We start from the raw sequence: 21,655 nt of genomic DNA, 5'->3' as shown, positions 1-21,655 counted from the left end.
GGCCCTCCAATAGCTAATGTGATCAGCTTAAATCTTTTCTTATCATAGTTGTCTTAGATTTTCAGTTTCTAATTAGACTTAACCTACTTGGACTTTTACTCTATAAAAGACAAAACTTCCCCATTTCCATTTGATTTTTCACAAAAATAAATGAAACACCCAAATTTTTAAGGACAGTCTGGTGATCACAGATTAATGATTAAATATGTAAAAATATGGGAAATATTTCATCATCTGGATATTTCTAGACTCTCTTGGCCTTTGAGATTCTAATTCTTTTTAATTCTGTTCTTTTTGATGATTTTAATTATAGGCCAAAGACCCATGCCTAATCAGATCTGTATCTTTCCTTATGTATATATGTTAAAATTACTGGATGTGGAGACAATGGCTAATTTTTACCTCATAATTGCTACTTTGCATTGTTCATTGACCTCATATTAAAAGGTGAATTCTTGATCTTCAGTAATCAATCACATTTGATCAAATCCTTTAGAATTTTGACTTCCTTTGGGTTAGGACTAGGTTTGTTGACAGATGTTGGACTGCTGCCTAGAAGTTACTTTTCCATTCATCTTGGCAGTAGGGGGATAATTCAGAGTCAGTAGGACTGCTCATTTCATTTTATTTTGGCCAAAGTACAGACAGAAGGACCCCAGGCTCATCTGCTTTTAGTGAACACCACAGGAATTGATTTGAGACTATATCTTAGTCTTAGCCAAATAAATTACAGTTGCTGTTTTTATTATTTTTTGTGCCTTAATCCAAAATGATCTGTAAGCCAAAAACAAAACACAACCCCCACCCCCCCAAAAAAAATGCTAATTTACTGAATCAACACAAGTATAAAGTTTTCCAAGGAATTCTTTAGCCAAGACAAATTCCATCCTCCCAAATCACCTACTGAACTAATTGAAACCAGAAATCAACTTTGGTATCTTCTAGAAGGACTGAATCAGGTTATCAAGATATTTTCTAAAGAAGTATTGCATTTAACTCAGGACCCTAGGAGGATAGAAAGGAAACAACTTTATTAGCTTTGTAATTTATTTTTCTTTTAAGGAAATGTTACTTTATTGGAGCAATATCCCTTTTGGCCCTGAGTTAGTTGGGGAATTTTTGTAAGTTTTTGAGTCTAATACCCAGTGGATTGGTTTCTGTTTTTGCAGGCTGCTATTTTTGTATCTCAAAGCCCAAGGCCACAGGGATGGCCACAGTTACTGTTCATCTCAGGGATGCGAACGAGTCAAGATCCAGGCAACAACAGACTCAAAAGCCATCAGTAACTGCATGGCCAAAGCATATCCCCGGTATTACAGAAAGCCGTCAGCCCTCAAGCGGATGCCAGCCATGCTCAAGGGACTCTGTCAAGGCTGTGGGACCCGTCAGGTAAGCAAGGAAGGAAAGTGGGCTGTGGCCTGAGAAAAAGGCAGAAGATTTCTTTGCAATAGATGCATTTTTCTTTGAAACATCTCGGTTGCCAGTTTATAAACATTGCATGGTTTCTCCTGAATTTTGGACCATTCTAGAATGTGGTGCTTATAAGAAGTAAACTAATCGAAATTATAATAAAAATACCTTCCCCTGTGATGTATCAGTTGACCCTGGATGACTGGATTTATTGGTTATCTCCTTTCTCAAATGTGATTCTGTTGCAGTATCGCTACTGGGTTTACATGTCATTGGTGTAGAAAAATACTGTGTTTTATTGGCAGTGTGAAATTTCTCTTCTGAAAATGCAATCATATGGAAATTGTTTCCTGTTTTTCAAACCATAAAGCCACTCAATTTTGAAGCATATGCTATTATATTTACTGTAGTTAAAAATACAGATTGACTTTGGCTAGAAGTGAAATGCTTCTCCTGACATATTCTTAATTAGATAGTCTCCTTCTGGATCTTGGGAAAAACATGGCAATGAAAATAAATAAAAAACATGAGCAAAAATCAGGCTGGGGCTCCCCCAAATTCAGCTATAGATCCTACAATATTCAGTCAAAATCCAAGAATTTTGTATGTGTACTGACAAGCTGGTTTTAAAATTTATGTGGAAAATAAAGGACTTAGAATAGTCTAAATAAATAAATAAGTAATTAAAAAATCAGGCCTTGGTTCCATAGGAAGTCAGATCAATTCCAAGTGAAAAACAAGTATCGAGTTAATACTACCCTAATTAATATTTAATCTTTATACAAACAAATATGGGTTAAGGGGAAATGCTTCTCAAAGTGTGATCCGCCGACCAGCAGCAACAGCATTTCCTGGGCACTTGTGAGATACTGGAATTCTCTGGCCCCTTCCCAGGCCTACTGAGTGCTGGGGGTGGGACCCAGCAGTCTGTGCTTTAACAAGCCCTGTGAGTGATGCAGATACATGTCCACATTTGAGTTTCGCTGAACTAGGAGATTTTTTTTTAAAGCAAGCATTGCCAAACAAATGCATACTGCCTATTAGTATGGAGGAAACCTCTAAATCTTTCTTAATCCTTCTAAGTGATTTTAGAAAACAATAAGTTCGTCTTCCATTGCAACAGTTCTTTATTTCTAATTTATCTCATTTGTTCCCACGTGGCAGTAGGGCAGGGAGAGGAAGATGGATTTATGCTTCCTATTATGATATATGATAAATAGCATCACGCAAGTTGCTATCACAGTTTTGGTCTGACATGCCTGTGACATCTCTATTCTTCAATTCAACTAAATCCCAAAAAACAAAAACGAAAAACCATGTACATGAAGTTGATATGCGTCCTTGCCTATCGCATGTAATTTCGATAGTTAAAGTGACTTTTTTAGATAATCTTTTTAGGGAAGTAAATTTTCCATTCTAATTCTCAAGCTGAGCTTGTTAAGAAAGTCCTTTATTAACTGGACACACTTTAGATAATTTACTGTAACAATTATAATAAACATTATTTATAAATAATTTAATTAACATTGGACGTATTCTAGGCCTATCTTGTTAAATGATTCCATGCATTAATGTTTAATATTCTTTATTCTTTGTGCTTAAAGCATTGATTAGAATTCATTTTTTAAAAATGTATTGAATACTTTCTTGTTCACTTGCAAAGTATTTGAAGCATCTGGGACTACTACTTTTAACTTGGAAATTTGAGGGGAAATTTGGTTTTGACTATCAAAAACAAACACATATGTTAGGAGTAAGTAGGAAAATTCACATGAATTTTTGACCCCAAACCTGAGACTTAAAAGTCCAGCTTCGGAATGCCTGGTATCATGATGATTATTTGCATTTGCAATGAAGTTGTTGACATCAGCTTGTAAGGCCATAGACTTGAAGTGCTACACTCTGTGAGAGTTAAGAGTGCTTTTATATGAGAAGCGAGCCTTTAGGGAAGAAGGGGAATTTGGGGACTGGGAGTAATTGGAAGAATAAAAGGAATCAAGGAAGGGCATTTTGGGGAGGGAACAGCACCTGCAAAGGCAGAGTATCAGGAAAGGAGGTGAAGTACTTGTGGAAAAGTGAGGGAACTGCCCTGTCTATTGAATGTGATTTAACACTGGGGCCTATATATGGGCGTGGCTCTATTTATGGGACACTTGGTAAGTCAGGTAGAGGAATTTAGACCTGGTCATACACAAGGCTACTAAAAGTTTTTAAACATGGTACTTCTTGTCATCTACTTTTCTTTTCTCAGTCCTGGAGTTACTGAATCCTGATTCAGTAATTGGTCCAAAAAAGATTTGTGACTGTTTTTGCAGAAAATGTTTACAAAGATTTAAATATGAAACACATATATTTAGTCAGGTGTAGAATTGATTTTGTTAACAAGATTACAATTATTTGAAACTGGGATTGTTACAGAAAATGAGAAACATACACTTCTTGTATTAAGCCTGTATCAAAAGATGGCATTCTAAGTCATGAAATACGCGTGTGAGCAAAAAGTTCAGGGGGGAAAAAAAACACCTACTGGGTTTGATATAATTGAGTTTATTTTGAGGCACACTTTTAGAGGAGGGTGCAGTTGACATAAACATGGCACTTTTTCCCTTTTTAGGTGGTATTTACTAGTGATCCTCATAAAAGCTACCTCCCTGTGCAATTCCAGTCACCCAGTAAAGCAGAGACTCAGCGTGGAGACCTGTCTGCTATCTCTGTAAGTACCATCTGGCGTGTACACTGCCTCAGCTTTTACATTTCATCCTGGTGACTTGAATTATATCTGGCAACAGTCACTTGTTTGTAATCACATTTTGGTTGTTGGTGGCGAACAATACAATAGAGGTATAAAATACCTCCTAAACATTTGCGTTTTTAAATAGATTAGATAAATATATTCAACCATGTTTTTTTGCAATAGACTGTGTTTATTGATTACTTTTGGGTGAATGTTAAACTTTGTTCACATTATTTTTATTTTATTAATAGTGTTACAGGTGACCCAGATTTCGTTTCTGTAAGAGAAAAGACATCTTTGGTCTAAAAAGCAATTGCCCCAGGCAATCAAATATAGAAAACTGGGCTTAAGCTTGGTTTTTGAAACTTCAAAGAGCTCCCAGCTTATTTGTTTAACATATGGGAAATGAAGGTTTAAAATTTTTCCTTGACCATTTATTTGAACTTGCTTGGCTTTCATTTTTTTCGGGTGAGAAAAGTGAAGACACTAAATGTTAGTTGTCTTTTCTAGGTGGGCTGATGGAAGTATAGCCTGAGCCTCAATGTCAACCCCAGAATTGGGGCTAAGAGCCAAGCTAGCCAGTGGTAACCAGCTCTTGTTGTGTGGCCAGTCCAAAATTGGGTTGACCTGGGTATCATGATATAAACAGCTCTTTGGGTACCAAGGATCTAGCCATCCAACCAATTCCAGCTAGGGCCTGGACCCAGTCTCATGTAATCTCTTGAGGAGCTCAGTTTTTTTTCCCTTTTTTTCAGTAGTGGGCAATACAATGACAAATGTACATAAATGTGAAAAAAATTAAATCTTACCTTTTTTTCTATCCCATTTTTTTTATTGTGTTGTAAAAGTCACCACATGGACTATTTTTAAGTGTGCACTTCAGTGGTTTGCGGTCCATTCTTATTGTTGTGCGACTGTCACCACCCTTCATCTCCAGAACATAAATTTGACTTTTAACTGTGAATTATAAATATTCCCACTTAAGGAGGGAGGGTGAAATGGGATTTGTTAATCAACAGGCATGAAGTTTCCGTTGAGTAAGATGTGTAAGCTCTTGAGATCTGCTGTACAACATGGTCCTATAGTCAACAATAATGTGTTGTGCTCTCAGAATTTGTTAAGAAGATGGGTCTCCTGTTAAGTGTTCTTAGCACAGTTTTTTTTAAAACCCCAACTTATAAATAAATACAGAGAATATCCCTACTTCAGTGTAGCTCAAAGATTCCTCAAGTTTGTATGTATACCTATTGTTGTATGTTAGCAGTTATTCATTTTGTAGTATGTTCCTGAGATTTGTTCGCTCAGCATCTTAGTGAAGTCAGCTGCATGAAGAACCCAACCCCAGCCTGCTAGCTTGGTACCTGGGGCCGTCACGTATATAAGGGACGCAGGTGCTGAGTGCTCACTGCACTACTAGTTCACTAGATAATTTTTTTTTAAATTAAAGTACAGTTGACCACAATATTGTATTGTTTCAGGTGTACAACATACTGTGTTTCCCTGAAAATAAGACCGGGTCTTATATTAAGGTTTGCTCCAAAAGACACATTACATTAGGGCTTATGTTCAGGGGATGTCATCCTGAAAAATCATGCTAGGGCATCTTTTCTGGTTAGGTCTGATTTTCGAGGAAACATGGTAGTAATTCTACATAGTGATATACCTTACGATGTGGTCGCCATGGTATACCTAGTAGCTATCTGTCACTGGACAATGTTATTACAATATTATTGACTATTCTCTGTTCTGTATGTTCACTAGATAATTAAGGAAGATATTGTTTTGCCCCCAAAATCGCAGGCAAACTATGCCCCAAGGTCTGAAGACGTTGTTTATTGCTATGGATTAGGTGCCTGGGATCCCAGAATAAAGTCATAAAACATGGTGTTTGGTCGTATTTGCCACCAGTACTTTTCACATGCATTATATGAAGAGTCTTTGCTAGGATATGGTATTGCTTTATTTAGTTTTTATGGAAAGTTTTGTGTTTCCTTAAAGCAACATGTTTTGGGGGAGGAGGTACTTTTCAATAGGACAGTTTGAGTGTGTTGAGGATCATTATATATTTGTTCTCAAATGTATCTCAATTTTAAGTGTTCAGATTTTTTAAAATAAGGGGATTATTTCCAATCTTTTCAAATAAAAAAAATGGTACTTTACCTCAAGCATTTCCAGGATCATCCTCTGGATTAGAGCAAGGTAAACACAGCTGAAAAGCTATTTTGATTCCTGGGAGATCAATAGTGATTAGAAATAAAATTTAAATATAATTTCCCCAAGCAAGGACAGGTGTAGAGGTGACAGTATTTCTCTGTTAGCTTTTAGTGTAGTTTATAATTTTACACATTTTAAACAGAAACAGTGCTTATGGCATGAATGTTGAATCATTTTTCAGTCCAGGTTTTTTTTTCTTCCTTTTTGGCTGAAGAATTAATGATATTTGGATGTGTCAGACGTTCCTTTTTCTTGAAAAGTTCTGAACCCATTAATTTAAAGAGAACGACTGGAAATTAAATAGTATAGCAATATACTTGTGGCTTAATGGGTTGGTGCAAAAGTAATTGGGGTTTAAAAGGTTAAAAATAATTGCAAAAACCGCAATTACTTTTGCACCAACCTACTAGTAATACCTTGTGTCTTACATGCTAGTAAAATGACCCCTTTTCCATTTTGATTTTAAAGGGGAGCTATATATAGAACAAGGAGCCGAGGCAGTCTGCTCCGCTGATGTTACAAACCTAAGTTCTAATGGGGCGGTGTATATATATTTTTTTCTGAAGCAATGTGACAATAAGTGAGCTGAACTGCAGTGTAGAGGCTGCCACCTGACCGCTGAGTTAGAAAGCTTTGACCCTGATGAGACAGTGTGTGTGAGAGAATGAAGGCATTGAAGCTGCAGAGTCACCCTGGTCTGCAAAGTGCAGGCAGCCGTGCTCAGAGCATCTTACCCAGTCAGTAACATCCAGTCAGGGCAAAGTCTACGAGAACACAGCCCAGTTTCAAATATTGGCAGGAAAAAGAGTAAATGGAACATACAATTTGATGTTCCTGGATATAGTTTTGATTCATGGGTTTAGAAGGCAGCGGGAAGGGGCTGGAAAGTCGAGACAATGAAATGATGACAGCAGAAGACATTGTTGTATTTTCAGGTCAATGGCACCGACTTTACCTTCCGAAGTGAAGGTGTCCTTCTCCTCATTGTGGATGCCTGCAGTGTTCCCTTCCGGTTGACTGAAAAAAAGTTTTTTTCTCTAGCTGATGTCCGTCTCATGGAAGAGTATTTAAAAACAGGCATCCCTCCAAGGTAGGTGAACCTTGCTCTGTAAAGGGACAAGCCCTGTTAAAGGTGACACCTGATTCACTCCGAGCTTTGGTTTGTTTACCTGACCTTTTACTCTGTGGACATTTAGGACTCTTGAAAGGATTTTATTCCTTCTCCATCTCAGATTGATGCCTCTGTGGTCTAAGCTGCTTATCATTGTAAACCTCTGCTTATCAACAGCGAGACCTTGGAAGTGAGATGAGTGCAAATTGTGGGAAGGCTCTTAAAAAAGCTCAATATTTTGGAACATTACTAATCTCTCAACTTTTAGTATTAAGTTGATCTACATTGTACCCAACTCGCTCAAAAGGCTCGTTACCGTTTTAAAGCAATTTTATAGACAGTTTTATTACCTTTGCAGCCATCTGTCCCACGGATGGACCTCAGGCAGCATTAGGCTATGACTGGTATATGAAGTCATCACCTGGGTCGCTTGGAAGTGACTAGAAAGGAGGAAGTTGATATTTAAGTGGATAAGGGTGTGCTCTCGCTTTTAAGAGCCCTACTCTGATTAGTTTTTCTTTGTCAATCTCTGAAAAAAGGTGCATAGGAGAGAAACTTTTCTTTTTTTGTGTTGGTCAGAGACTGCCTGGAGGCAAGGAGATGAATTCAGGTTCCTTTCTGCCCCCTTGGCTTTGCTGCAGACATTGATTTACTCACTAGCCTTTGTTCAGCGAAGCTCCTAAGGCACATATGCTTCCCAGAGATTAAAGGGCCATCTAGCTTTTGAATCATCCGCAGCTGATTTGATCCCTTATGCTCTTTACACATTACAGACCCAGATCTCAATAAGTTCCATAAAGTCGTTGGGTTATTTGAGTGTCTGTCATATTCAGTGTGTACGTACAGCTCCATCTTCTGGTTTAAGATGCTTGTGGGGAATTCCTTTCCGAGGCCTCATTTTTCTTTAAGGATTTTTCTTACTGTTGAAAAGACATACACTTACTTCCCCTAAAACAATCCAGTACATAAATCTTACCATAAATATTGAGAGCAACAACAATAGTCCTGCAAGTTACCCCATAGATTTGTAAGTTAAAACCAACTCATTAAAAAGTCACTGGACTGTTTCTAGGAAGAAGACGCAAGGAAGGCTTTTGAAATACTTGTGGTGCTGTTTCTTAATCTGGGTGCCGGTTACACAACTATGTTTAGTTTGTAAAAATGTAATGTGCTGTACAGTTAGGAATACTATTTTGTATGTATGTCGTATGTCAACTAAGGGTTAGAAGTTATGAGACAACTGGCAGTGACTTCTAGGGGGACTGGGCATGAGGGGGACCTGTAAGTGATCTCATGGGACGAGCCTGAGTCATTGTGACCCATTGAAGAAGCTCAGTCCTGCAGGGTAGCTATGGTCAGACTTGTGGTCTGACTGAATTGAGTCACTAGTGCTTTGGAAATACTTCAACAAAACCCCACACCAATCTAAAACTTAAGAATCTTAATAAGAAATGTCAAGACCCACATGAAGAAAATGAATACTAAAGGGTAAAGAAGAGTTGAATAAAAGGAGAGACTCCTCCTGTTTCTGGATGGAAAAATTAATATTGTAAATTAATTTACAATAATCTACCTAAATTAAAATAGAAATTTAAGACATTTCCATCAGCGTCCAATAGGTTACCTTTCTGTTATACTTCACAGATGCTGCTGACATGGGAGAGTAATAAAATCCAATTTTTAAACAAATTACAATAATACAAGGGGCTTATTTTATTAGATATTAAAATGAACCATGAAGCCGTTGTAATTAAGCCAGCATAATATTGGCAGAGGACAGAGAGATCAGGAGAAGAGAGAATTCACAAACAAATTTGAGTATATATGTTGATATATATGAGTATATATGCTGCATAATAAAGATGGAAATTTAAACCAAACCATGGGGAACAGATTTTATTTTGTTTCTTTTTAGAATTGGTGTTTATTCATTTATTTAATAAATAGATACATAGTGCATCTGAAACAAAATCAACCTCCACTGTTGCAATAGTTTATTCCATAAAAGAGCTCTGTCCCAAGCCATCCACTAGGTTACCTAACCTAAATGACGTTTGCTTTCCCTGCATTTAGAGGGAAGTGGGAACTTCAGAAAAAAAAAAAAATCTGAGTTCTTTGTTGTTATTTTTTTTTGAGTTCTGCTTTTATCTAGTATTTCTATACTGTATTCAGTTCAGAAAGAAACCTAATAAATACATGCTAATTTATTGAAATTTGCTCTGGTTTTCTAACTTTCACATACAGGTCTGTTGTTCTGTTGAGCACGAGAGGAGAAATAAAGCAGTTGAATATTTCAGATTCATTAGTACCTCTGGGATTAGCCAAACCTGCTCATCTTTATAACAAAGGTTTGTGTTTGTATTCTTCTATGAAGTTCTTATGAGGCTAGCAACATATGCATTTTTATGGTAGAATGTAGCTACCAGACCCTTTTCATGAGCCTATTTTGTTAGAGTGGGTATCGTGAAGGTAATTTCCAAGTAAGGAGACGGTGTTAGAGGAAGTGTGTTGGGATGTGGTTTGTTATTCGGGACATGAGGTGGGTGGTAAGAGTTCATTCGCTGATGTAAGGAAACGTCGTTCTTTGATTTTTGTTTTATAGCCATCTTTGTTTTGTTTCCCTCCGACATTACCTTGCCTAGAACTAATAGATGTACAAATTAAACTTTTCTGGTATTTTTTAGGGAGTACCATATTTTTGGGATTCAGCGGAAACTCTAAACCGTCATGGACTAAGCTATTTACCAGTCCTGCTAAAGAGGGCCTTGGGCTGGTGGAACAATTCATCCCTTTGCAGCTGGAGGAATATGGTTGTCACAGAGCCGGCACTGTTCGCAGAAGAGACCTGGAGCTGTTAAAGCAAACTTCAAAAGCACATTAGAGATTAACTGTAACTTAAGTGCTGGGGGAACAATGTGAACTAACTTATTTAATTTATGGGAATTTTAAAATGACACTGTTAACTCAATGGAACCATTTTCCTGTTTGATACGGAAAGGGGAGGAATGAGTTTGAAATGATTGCTTGAATACCCGCTCATGCACCTTCTAGTTGTACAAAATGTTAAAGAATGTATTTGTATTTGTTAGGCTGGTATATTTAGAGAGCGGTTCTCTCATTCCTCACCTCCCACCCCAGTGTTTTGTAGTGACCGTGAGCAGGCCTTCACCTTTTGTATTAGGGGATGTCGTGGGGTGGGTTGGGGTGGGGTGGGGGCCTCTGAGAGTCGGCCTGAGTCCTCGAGAGGACCGGCTCTTGTAGCACCTTGGATACTTGAAGTCTCATACTCAGTGGTGTTGTTGGCTTTGGGTCAGCAGTTACTTTGGGTGGCTGGCATGTTCATCTGATGCCTTGGACCATGGTTCTAGGCAGCCTTTGAGGGTTTTATATGATATTAAATGATAGAGTTTTAAGTGGCAACTCAGGCCCAGCTCATGCCCTTTTTTGCCTGGACATGTGCTATTTTTATTCATTTGTGTATTGATTCTTTCTAAGGGTTCAACTTTCCAACAGGAAGGACATTGGGACAAAAGGGCTTTTAGGGATTAGACATCCCTTTAACATGTGACCATTGGACAAAAATTTGACCTGCACCAAGGTCTGAGGTTGTTGGGACCATTTTTACAGCTTTAATCCTTAACCTGTTTTGACTGTATATTTGTGTTTCAAATGCAGAGCTGAGCTGAATATTTACTTTTTTTTTTTTTTTTTAAAAAAAGATGCAGGCCGTTTTCCTGAACTGTAAACTCAAGTCATTTCAACTTGCACAAAGGAAGTCTGTTCTTAGAGTTGCTCCTGCGCCCAGGATTTTTGTTGTTTCTGTGTGTAGTTTTTCAAAAAGCTTTTCTGCTCACCATCCTGCCAAGAAAATTGCAGAAAGCTTAATGATACCGGAAAATATGGTACTCAGGGGGAGAAAAAAGGGAGAGCCTTTTAAGGGTCAGATCATGGAAGGAACATTCAGAAAGGAGCGTCCTTACAGCCTTAGAGGAGTCTGTCACAAGTAAATTGTTAGAGCCAATTTCAAAAGGTACCATGACACCCTATTGCCCTTCCACTGGGTGCATGTATCTCCTGCCAGTGAGGATTGCATGTGGCAAAAGGAGATCGGCTTCTGGCCTGGGATATCACCACAGCAAGAATCAGGAAGCATCAAAATGCATTTACCTTTTCCTACACCCACAGTGCATGTAGTGGAAGGATGGAGGGATGGCCACGGCCAAACAGTAGGAAGTGCATGTAGGCTGACTTTGGCAGTGACTACAGACAAATTTACTTTCCTCTCCCAAGAGCTACCGCTGATGGCCTGTCTCTCGTGTCCGGGAGAAACTGCAGAGCAGCTCTGTGACTTCTGTTATTTTACAAGATATGCTACCTCAAAGTGCTACCGATAAACCTTTCTAACTGTAAGTGCTCTTCCTAAGGGCACACGTCTTAATCAAAGTTTAGGGTGTTTTTTTTTTTTTGTATATTGATGAAAGAGATCTTGCATATTAAATATATTATCGGATCATGGTTCCTGAAGGTGATTAAAGTTTGTGTGTGTGTGTTTTTTATGACGTAAATATTTCTCATGTGTGTGTTTTTTTAAAGAGTTTGGCTCTTTAAAGATTTGCAGAGGGTGTGTAATACAGTTCTAAGGCACTCAGTTTTTCTGATTTATATGTTAATTGTCAGGGCCTAAGTTAAAGAAATAAAAATATGTGTGCATGTATTTTTTATATATGTGTGTGACTGTTTATCTAGCAATCAGTCAATCTATCATTTTTTAAACTCCACATTCCAGCTGTAAAGAAGTTATTGGCAGAAATGAGGAAGGGAAACTGTCCACTAAGTAGATTCTGTAAGACTGTGCTTCAGAATGAAGGGCAGGGATCACATTCTCCAATGCAGACGTCCTCAACCTTGGCTGCACGTTGGAATCACTTGGGTGCTTTAAAAAACATGGAGGTCTGGGCCTCACCCCACCCCCTATATTTGGATTTAATTGGTGTGGGGTACAGCCTGGGCATTGGAATTTTTTGAAAGCTCCCCTGGTGATTCTAGCATGTAGCCAGGTTTAGGAACGACTGCACCAATATAATAGGCTCACTGTTTAACTTCAGTCTATAATTTTTTGTGACAAACACAAAATTACATTTATCTATTATTTTTATTTGCGATTTCTATATTGCTTAAAGAATTCCCAGTCCTAAACTAAGCATTTCATTTGTCTTAACAGAACTTTTTAATACAGTTTTTAGTCCTTCAAATTGTTAAGTAGGTCATCTAAGCTGATACACACATTCAGGCAACTGGAAGCTAGCAGTCTGTTTTATTTCTACTGAGAAAATATATTCAAAGGTGATTTATAAGTTCAGTTCGTAAGCGTGTTCCATCAGGTGAGGCAATTGGTTGAGCTCCAGAAATACGGCCATCCACAGTTGGCCAACTGATGAGAAACACAGGGCCTTCTCGTGTGTCAGCGACTCGGGCTTTAAGTCTTCGCTGGGAGATTCCTGCCTCTCCACCTGATCCAGCATGCTATATATTATCTTCAGAGGCCAGAAGAAAGTGCTTGTGAGAAGATGAAAGGCAGACACACAGTCTCAGAAGATGGCTCTTAAAGCTGCCGCTAAACTGATGTTCAGACGTGGAGAGAAGGGGGTATTTATGAGTTCTCTGTTCTCCAGCTTCATCAGAAGAAAAGACATCCTCATGCCATTAAGTGGATTACTTTGTTTTGAGGAGGGGTGGGCAAGGAGGTGATGGACAGAGGCTTGGATGCTTCGGAGAAGTAGGTGTCGATTCTCTAAGAGATGAGACAATGTTTGGATAAGTCCAGTTGAAAAGCATTTCAATAAGCAGGAATGCACTCAGTTAATTCAAGTGCTTTCCCCCCAGTTGATCCTAGTAGTTAAGTACTTAGATTCCACTGTGGTGGTGTTTGTTGATTTCCTGATGGAGGGTTGGAGTTTACCCTCCAGAATTCTTGTTTGACTTTCAGATATTTATGAAACCCTGTTTAATCAGTGAAATTCCCTTAGAGGTGAAGACGGAAGGGGAGTAATTGGGTAACAGACTTGTATCATGACCGTTAGTCTTCTCGGGAATAATGCAGTCTGCTAGAAATGTGAGCAGACACTGGGCGGGAGCTAATTTTCAACAAAAGGTCAGGGAGGGAAAAAATTAAGGAAAGACACTCCCAGTCCCGCCCTCACAAATCACAAAATGCTGTCCATGTCTTGGTGGACACTGGAGTCGGGGATGGTAGAGGTTTTTTCAGCCCTGATTTATCTTCAATATGAAAGAGAAGCAGAAAAAAGGATGCCCTGGGGTTCTGGGACAGGCACTCACACTTTTTTATGTGATAAAAGTAGAGAATGACCAAACTAGGAAGATTTCTAAATGAGTTGTGCCCCACAGGGCAATCCCAAAATTACCGGCCTTAGCAAGCAAGCTGTGAAAATGTTATATCTGAAAACACAACAAAGAGTGGGTCAGAAAACAACTTCATAGGTTTGTCTTTTTAAATTTCCTAAGATGGACAGTGTGACTTGTCTGGCTGTGAAAAGTGGTAACAAATTTAAAATTCATCCTCAGAAAAGCTTACACTTGATGATCACAATTGATTCATCAAGGGTTGGCAAACTGACCTGTAGGCCAGACCTGTCCCCCTGACTGGTTTTATACCAATTTTGAGCTAAGAGTGGTTTTTACTTCTTTAAAAATAAAACACGTTGGAAAAAGTCAAAAGAAGAGTAATTTATGATGTGAAAATTATGTCCATAAATAAAGTCTTATTGGAAGAAAGCCACACTCGTTTGCTCACATGTTGATTGGTTTACATGTTGCAGTGGCAGATGTGAGTAGTTGCCGCAGAAACTATGTGGCCTGCAAAGCCAAAAATATTTACTATGTGTTCCTTTACTCAAAAAGTTTGCTGACTCTTGATCTCAGTGAAGGGTATACTGATGTTCTTTGTACTGTTATTGGAACTTTCCTAAAGTTTGGGAAAGTTTTTAAACAGAAAATTAAGGAAAAAGCTTGCATCAGAATCACCTGAGGTGCTTCATGAAAATGCAGAATCCCAAACCCCAGCTCAAACTGGAAAATTGGCATCTCTGGGAGTGGAAGCTGGGAATTTATAATAAGTTCCCCAGGTGTTTCTTAGGAACAGTGAAGTTTGAGAACCCCATAGGATGTAGTGAGCCCCTGTTATTTCTCTCTTTTCCTTCAATAGAGAATACATCTGAACAAATCCTGAAGGTTGGGGTTTTTCAACCCCAATCTACACTGTCTTCCCAGAACTTTTAGTGGCTAATACAAGGCAGGTCTGATCCACAGCGCAGTATGTGACTGTTACTGGGGCAAAGGTTTGGAGCCCATGGTCAAATCCTCTCTCCATCGTGTCTGAATTTCTCATCATTAGGCTGATTCTGTTAGTTGCGGTTATTCCTACAATGAAATCCCAGCCATCTGTTGTTTTCTGCAAGTTTTTATTTTAAGGAATTTAAAGGAAAATGTACATATAGCCACAATCAGGCTGCACAAACAAAAACAGGGTTTCTCTGTTTTTGGATAGAACTGTATCCACCCTAGCTATTTCACATTTATCAAAGCACTGATTGGTAATTACAGATTTTTTTTTTAAGGTTGAATGATTTATTCATACAAGCAGTTTGCTTTGTAAGCAGAAGCCTTTTAACTCATGAATTTCAGAGCAAAGTTGGGACGTGGTTGGGTGGACTTGGAAGATAATGACTTTGGGCCTTGCCAGAAAAGACGGTCGGACACTGTCTGGGAGGGCCTGGCAAATTTACCTTCTCCCACCTTTCCCACCAGCTTATATTGGTGATAAACACCCAGTTCCTGAGGGAGGAATGGTTAGGTCAGGTAGGTTTCTGATGCGGGAGAATGTAGGGTCCACAAATTGCAGGAGGCAAGGAGAATCGTTAGCTCCCAGTATGGGAGGGCGGAGGAGTTCGAACAGGAAAGAAAGACCACGCCAAAACCTGTTGCCTGCTTCTAAAATGTGCATGTGAGTGAACAGTCTTCTAAGGAACATGGCTCCTTAGTGAATAGTTAAGTGGATTCGAGACAGAGTGAAGTAAGTGCCTGATACAGTTTGATGCTGTAAGTGTGTACGGTGGATGATTTGGTCACCAACTCGGGTTTGATGCCAGCTAAGGCTCTTTACTAGTGGTGTTACTTTAAGCGGTTTCCTACTCCTGATCCTAAGCTTTCTCAGAGATAAAATGAGACTACTAATGCTTTTGTAAAATTATAAAGGGAATTAGAATAACCATGGTTCCCACACACAGCTGGTCGTCGACAATATCTGGGTGGTTTGTCTATCAAAAAAAAAAATCAGATTTCCAGGCATCTGTGAATTCTAATTTAGTAATTTTTCAAGGGCTAAGGATTAGGAAATTTGTATTTTATAAAACAAACTTTCAAGATAATGCCAGATTTGGGAACCACTGAGAATTCCCTAAGAAAGCCCTTGCCCTACTTTTAACACACTTCCCATACTCAGTTGTTTGTACCTAGAAAACGGGACCTCAGGCCAGGCAATACTGGTTTAGTAAATTGGTCTGTGTGTCCTACTGTGGTTTGCATTTATGCCCTCAGTAAGCCAGCTGTGTACAGACTAGAGCTATGAAATGTGGAAAGACGACTTTGAAATGAAAACATGCGGCTGCACCCTGTTCTGCAGCTGGTGTGTGTTGTTTGCTGCTCTTCATTCATGTGAGGGAAAACTTCAGCTAATAGTTTGTCTCTTCCAATCCCTTTTGCCATAAAGTAGCACAGAATAAAAACAACTCTTTCCTAATTATCTCTGAGTACTTTACCCATATTTTCACTCTTTCTTGTCAAACAGGAAAAATGCTAACATGCAGTGACATGGTTCAAAGCTATGGTTTTTATGACAAGCTGAAGCTGAGTGAGAGGACTTGGAAAATGAGCACCTTTGGCAACACATCTTTGCATGTTTCCGCACCCATTTCTTCCTAGGTACACCTTCACCTTTTCCTTACTGCCCAGGGTCCACTGCTGCAGCCTTGTTCTACTGGGCAAGACCACATTCCCAGATCTGTACACCTTTCTCTCCCCATCACTGCTCATATATTCTGTGTCCAACCCTCAGGATCCTTAGCCTTTGCTAAACTAATTCAAAATCAGATTGGTCCTCATGTTTGAAACAAATTTTGTTGTAGGCAGCAATGCTATTTTTTTTTTTTTATGTTTTGGCACCTTTTTTAAAAAAATTTTATTGGGGAATATTAGGGAACAGTGTGTTTTGCCGGGATCCATCAGCTCCAAGTCAAGTCATTGTTTTCAATCTAGTTGTGGAGGGCGCAGTTCACTGGCTCATGTGGGAATCGAACCGGCGACCTTGGTGTTATGAACACTGGCACTTTAACCATTGAGCCATCCGGCAGCCTCCAATAATGCTATTGTAATATCTTCCCACAATGTCTATAATGTTAACGTAATGTGCTGCTGGAAGTTTTGCGTCCCTGATTTGGTTGGTTTGTGTTTAAAGCAGTTTTGGCCTCCTGCATGCTTCACCTGCATACAAGGCTGATGCCATCCATCTAGAGGAAGTTACAAATCTGGAAAATCCACAAACTGGCTTAGCATTTACTGGGTAATAGAGTCAGTATCTTCTACAGGATATGAGTACTTGTATTTGAATGAAGTCCTTCCTGATCAGCTTCAGGAAGGTTATGGATAAATCTGTGGTTTTCCTCCTGCACATGGAGACTGGATAAGTAACCCTACCTGGCTCTGAAACATATAATCCATTTGGATTCCAGGCCCAGGGTCTTGGCCACAAGAAAGCGTGTGTATCCCAACATCTTCCTGGAAGCTGTGCTCTGTAAGCATTGGAAAATCTCTTTTGTTTGTAGTGTCTTGCATTTCTGTAAATCACTTTTTTAATAGCTGAAAGGAAGAGATTTAGTAATTACAGCTTTTCTTTGTTGCAGTTTTATATTGAAAACATATGCCAGCGAGGCTAAGTAAGGATCCAAGTGGATAGATGATATGTAAACAAGATTAGGAACACAAGGATTAGGAGTTCCTGTGCAGTTTTATCCAGAGGAAGATCAATTACAAACATATTTTTTTTTTTTTTTTGGTGAAGGGGGTGATATTATTATATTGATTATCTATATTTTCTGGCTCTGTTTCCAATTCCTTGAAATGAGTTAATTTGTTGATTTCAGTTATAAATTGTTAATGTAATATCTAAAATAATTAGATTAAAAAATTGACAAATACCATTGTTGGATAGTTTGGGTAGTCAACTTCTAAATTATAAACTTAATCCTTATATTGCTGCGACATATTTGATTGAAATAACATGAGAGTTTCTTTTAATTGGTCCTTTATTTTATCTGCTTACAGAAGACAAATGATAAATCTGAAGCATAAAGGTAACTAATTAGTTGAACTGATACCATCACTACAACCATGAATTTAAAGTCTTTCTCACAGACTTTGACCTTGAATTTAGTCTTCAGCACTACCAACCTTGAAATTAGTCTTTAACACTATGACCTAAAATTTAGTCTTCACTTTGACCTTGAATTTAAAGTCTTCAACTGTACAACCTTTATCATATTATTCAGATGCATCATTATTGAAATGTAGTGTATAAAAGTACGTATTGTTTTGCTTATTAACAAAAGATTCTTCACAATGTCTCATGTAGCCTAAATTTGTAAATACTGCTTCTATTTTGTTTCTCCTTTATATACTTGACTATATGATAAGTGACATGAATTTTATGTTAAGAATAAGTACGTTTCCCCAAAATATGGAATGTTTTTGTAATTACATAATTGGGAGTTTAAAATGAAAATCTCTCAAGTGTTAAAAACTCACATTTTAAAAACAAGTTTTGGTTCTGATCCTTTAAAAAAATTATCTTAATGAGGGCTACATAGAGAATATTATACTGGTGTGTGCAGTGTTAAAGAGCAAAATATTCAGAACACTTGTTAAAGATGGTAAGGCGGACTTTATTCAAGGGGACAATGCCAATGGAGAGAGAGAGAGATGAAGTTCAACTCAGAATGTAAGGACAGATGGAGACTTATAGCCAAGGAGCAAGGTGGGGATTGGTGGATAGCGAATTACTAAGAGGAAACATCAGGGATTCTGGCTTGACAGAATTTATGCTGAAGGCAGGCCAGGGTGTTAAAATCCTTAGGGTGGGGATGAAGAATTTGACCAGACATCAAGGGTGGGGGATTTTCCCTAAATTGACCAACCCAATAGGATTCTTGCTAAAACTGGACTAAATGGCCCAAAAACAGAGCCCAAGGACAGGGGCTTGGTCAGAAAGAGGACGCTCAGGAGCCTGACTCATGTTTGGTCAAGGAGAGGACTCACGTTTTGTCAGTGAGAGGTAGATCCCTGCTTCAAGGGTGAAGTTACTGTTAATTATCATAGGGAAGTGAGCTATTTGGATGTACCCACTTGCTTGGTATGAGTTTCTCAATTTAGAGAGAAAAGAGGGGTTTAGCCTTTCTGATTAGACTACTGGGAGTCAAATTGAAATGGGCTGTTAATAGTGAATGTTAAGGTTTCAAGTACCACAGGTAAAAGAACAGGCTATAAAGGGGAAGGAATCCCTGTTATGGAATATCACCTTCTGGGCTCTGCCATCTCTGTCGTTTTTCAAAGCCCAGGATTATCTTCTTAAAGTGCAGTTTATGGACCATTTCCCTCAGGACCGTGGGGTTCATTGTTAAAACTGCAGATTCATGGACTCCCTTCTAGATGGATTAGAATCTTTGGTTGAAACTCAGAAATCTATTTAAATAAGCAATCAAAACAAAGTAACAAATCACAGCACCTGGAAATAGACCTGTTAGAAAGATGGCATTACAATCAGTGGGTAAAAGATAGCCAATAAATAAAGTAAGAATAATTATACCACATGGATGGGAAAAAATGCAGTTAGAGCCCTACCTCACACCATGAAGAAAAATAAACTCCATATAGATTAAATATTTAAATATGAAAAGTGGAACTTCTCATTTATTTTTACAGAAAATATAGAATATAATTTTGACATTGGATTAAGAGGGATATCTTAAATACATAAAAACACAAATCATAAAAAAACAAAATTTCTACTAGATTACAATTTAATAATTTTGTATGACAAAAGATATCACAAGCAAAGTCAAGAGACACACTACAAACTTGGATATTTGTAACAAGTATAACCAACAAATAATTGGTATCAAAAATACATAAAGGTCTTCTCTAAATCATTAAGGAAAATAAAAGCAAACAAAGGGAAAAATGGGCAAAAGTTGAATCATATCCAACTCAGAGAACAGGAAACCTGAGAGGCAAATGCGTATGTGAAGATGTCTAACTATGTGAGTATTAAGTGGAAATGTAGTTAAAAAGTGAGATACCATTCAAAGGGTTCATGAATACTAGAGAAAATGAAAGTTTTGGATACATTGTTGGCTGTGAAGTAAACGGGTACAAAAACTTTTGAGATCAAATTGGCAGTATCTAATAGCTTTCTATATAAGCAACCCTAGTTATATACTGGGAGGGCCAAAAAATGTATACAAATAGACACTTTGATCAACGTTGCTCAAGCAGTAATTGGCTGTAATCAGAAGAGTCTGGGTGCTGTTGGTAACCATTTTGAGCACCTCTTGTAGTTGCAGAAGTCAAAAGTGACTTGTATTCATCTTTTGTTATCGGTATATACTGAGCATTACAATTTTAATAGTTGTTTCCTTTCTTAAAATGTGCATACATTCTTTTGGCACCCTCTGTATATTCCAATGAATTTCTTGCTCCTGTGTGTAAGGAAACATGTGCAGAGGTATTCATTGCTGTGTTTATATGGGTGAAAAATTGGAAAGAAACATGAACGGTCATCATTGAGGGACTACTTACAAATACATTATAGTATTCTCATACATTGGACTATGATACTTCAGTTAAAATGAATGAATGTTGTCTAAATGCTTTAATCCAGAAAAGGTAAGGCTGCTGGGTAGACAAGGTACAAAAAAATACACATGAAATAAAAACGTATTTATTGATATAAACATATTGTTGAAGTGAGGTTGCATGATCCAATTTCCTATCTTTAACAAGAGATTTTCTTTCTACTCTTGCCAACCTTCATTATTTTATACTCAGATACCAGAATGTTGAGGCTATTAGGTTGGTGCAAAAGTTATTGCGGTTTTTGCAATTATTTTTAACCTTTTAAACCGCAATCACTTTCGCACCAGTCTAAAAACTATCCTACAAATCATGTCATCCAATCTTTTGTTTTTTAAAAAATCTTTTAATATGAACTTTTAATTTTAGAATAGTTTTAGATTTATAGAAAAATTGTGAAGAGGGTAAAGAAAGTTCCCACATTCCCCACACCCGGATTCCCGTTATTAACATCCTACATTAGTTGGTAACTTTGTTATAATTCATGAACTAATATTTCTATGTTACAATTTATATTTTATTCAGATTATTTTAGTTTTAAACTAATGTTCTTTATCTGTTCTAGAATCCCATCTAGGATACTGTGTAAATTCATTAGTCATTTATTAGTCTCCTTAGGCTCCTCTAAGTTGTAGCAGTTTCTCAGATTTTCCTATTTTCTTTCTTTTCTTTCCTTTCCTTTCCTTTCCTTTCCTTTCCTTTCCTTTCCTTTCCTTTCCTTTCCTTTCCTTTCCTTTCCTTTCCTTTCCTTTCCTTTCCTTTCCTTTCCTTTCCTTTTCTTTCCTTTCTTTCTTTCTTTCTTTCTTTTTGATGACTTTGACAGTTTTGAATTGTACTGGTCGGGTATTTTGTAGAATGTCCTTTGTTGGAGCCTGTCTGATATTTTCTTCATGATTACACTGAAAAGAAAACCACAGAGGTAAAGTACCATTCTCACCACATTGTATCAAGAGTACACATTATTAACATGACATCATGTTTAATGTTAATAACCTTGATCACCTAGTAGGGATAGTGGTTTTCAGGTGTCTCACCTGTAAATTATTCTTTTTTTCCCTCTTTCCATGCTGTACTCTTCGGAAGGAAGTCTATGAGCAGCCCACACTAATATCTTTGTTAAAAAGAGAAATTATAGCTCAGAGTGATAAAGTAATTTGCCATTCATCATGGAGTTAATCATACTTACTCCATGGTATGATTTGGACCAC

At 37.9% G+C, this 21,655-nt stretch overlaps 1 protein-coding gene across 3 annotated transcripts in view; it reads left to right on the top strand.

The window, feature by feature from the left end:
• CEMIP2 (cell migration inducing hyaluronidase 2) overlaps nucleotides 1–12,187 on the top strand; it is a 72,169-nt gene extending 59,982 nt beyond the window's left edge. The window contains exons 20-24 of one of the 3 annotated variants that reach the window (XM_033122913.1): nucleotides 1,170–1,389; nucleotides 4,025–4,123; nucleotides 7,294–7,448; nucleotides 9,714–9,817; nucleotides 10,154–12,187. In XM_033122913.1, coding sequence (XP_032978804.1) covers nucleotides 1,170–1,389; nucleotides 4,025–4,123; nucleotides 7,294–7,448; nucleotides 9,714–9,817; nucleotides 10,154–10,350 — 775 coding nt within the window. In that variant the 3' untranslated portion in view covers nucleotides 10,351–12,187. The remainder of the gene's footprint in view (nucleotides 1–1,169; nucleotides 1,390–4,024; nucleotides 4,124–7,293; nucleotides 7,449–9,713; nucleotides 9,818–10,153) is intronic. The other 2 variants (XM_033122914.1, XM_033122912.1) reach the window with 2 other exon arrangements.
• The last annotated feature ends 9,468 nt before the right edge of the window (nucleotides 12,188–21,655 follow it).

The sequence above is a fragment of the Rhinolophus ferrumequinum genome, chromosome 12 (assembly GCF_004115265.2).
Source record: "Rhinolophus ferrumequinum isolate MPI-CBG mRhiFer1 chromosome 12, mRhiFer1_v1.p, whole genome shotgun sequence".
NCBI lineage: Eukaryota > Metazoa > Chordata > Mammalia > Chiroptera > Rhinolophidae > Rhinolophus > Rhinolophus ferrumequinum.
Note: the sequence above shows the minus strand (reverse complement) of the source record. Positions and strands in the feature narration are given on the sequence as shown.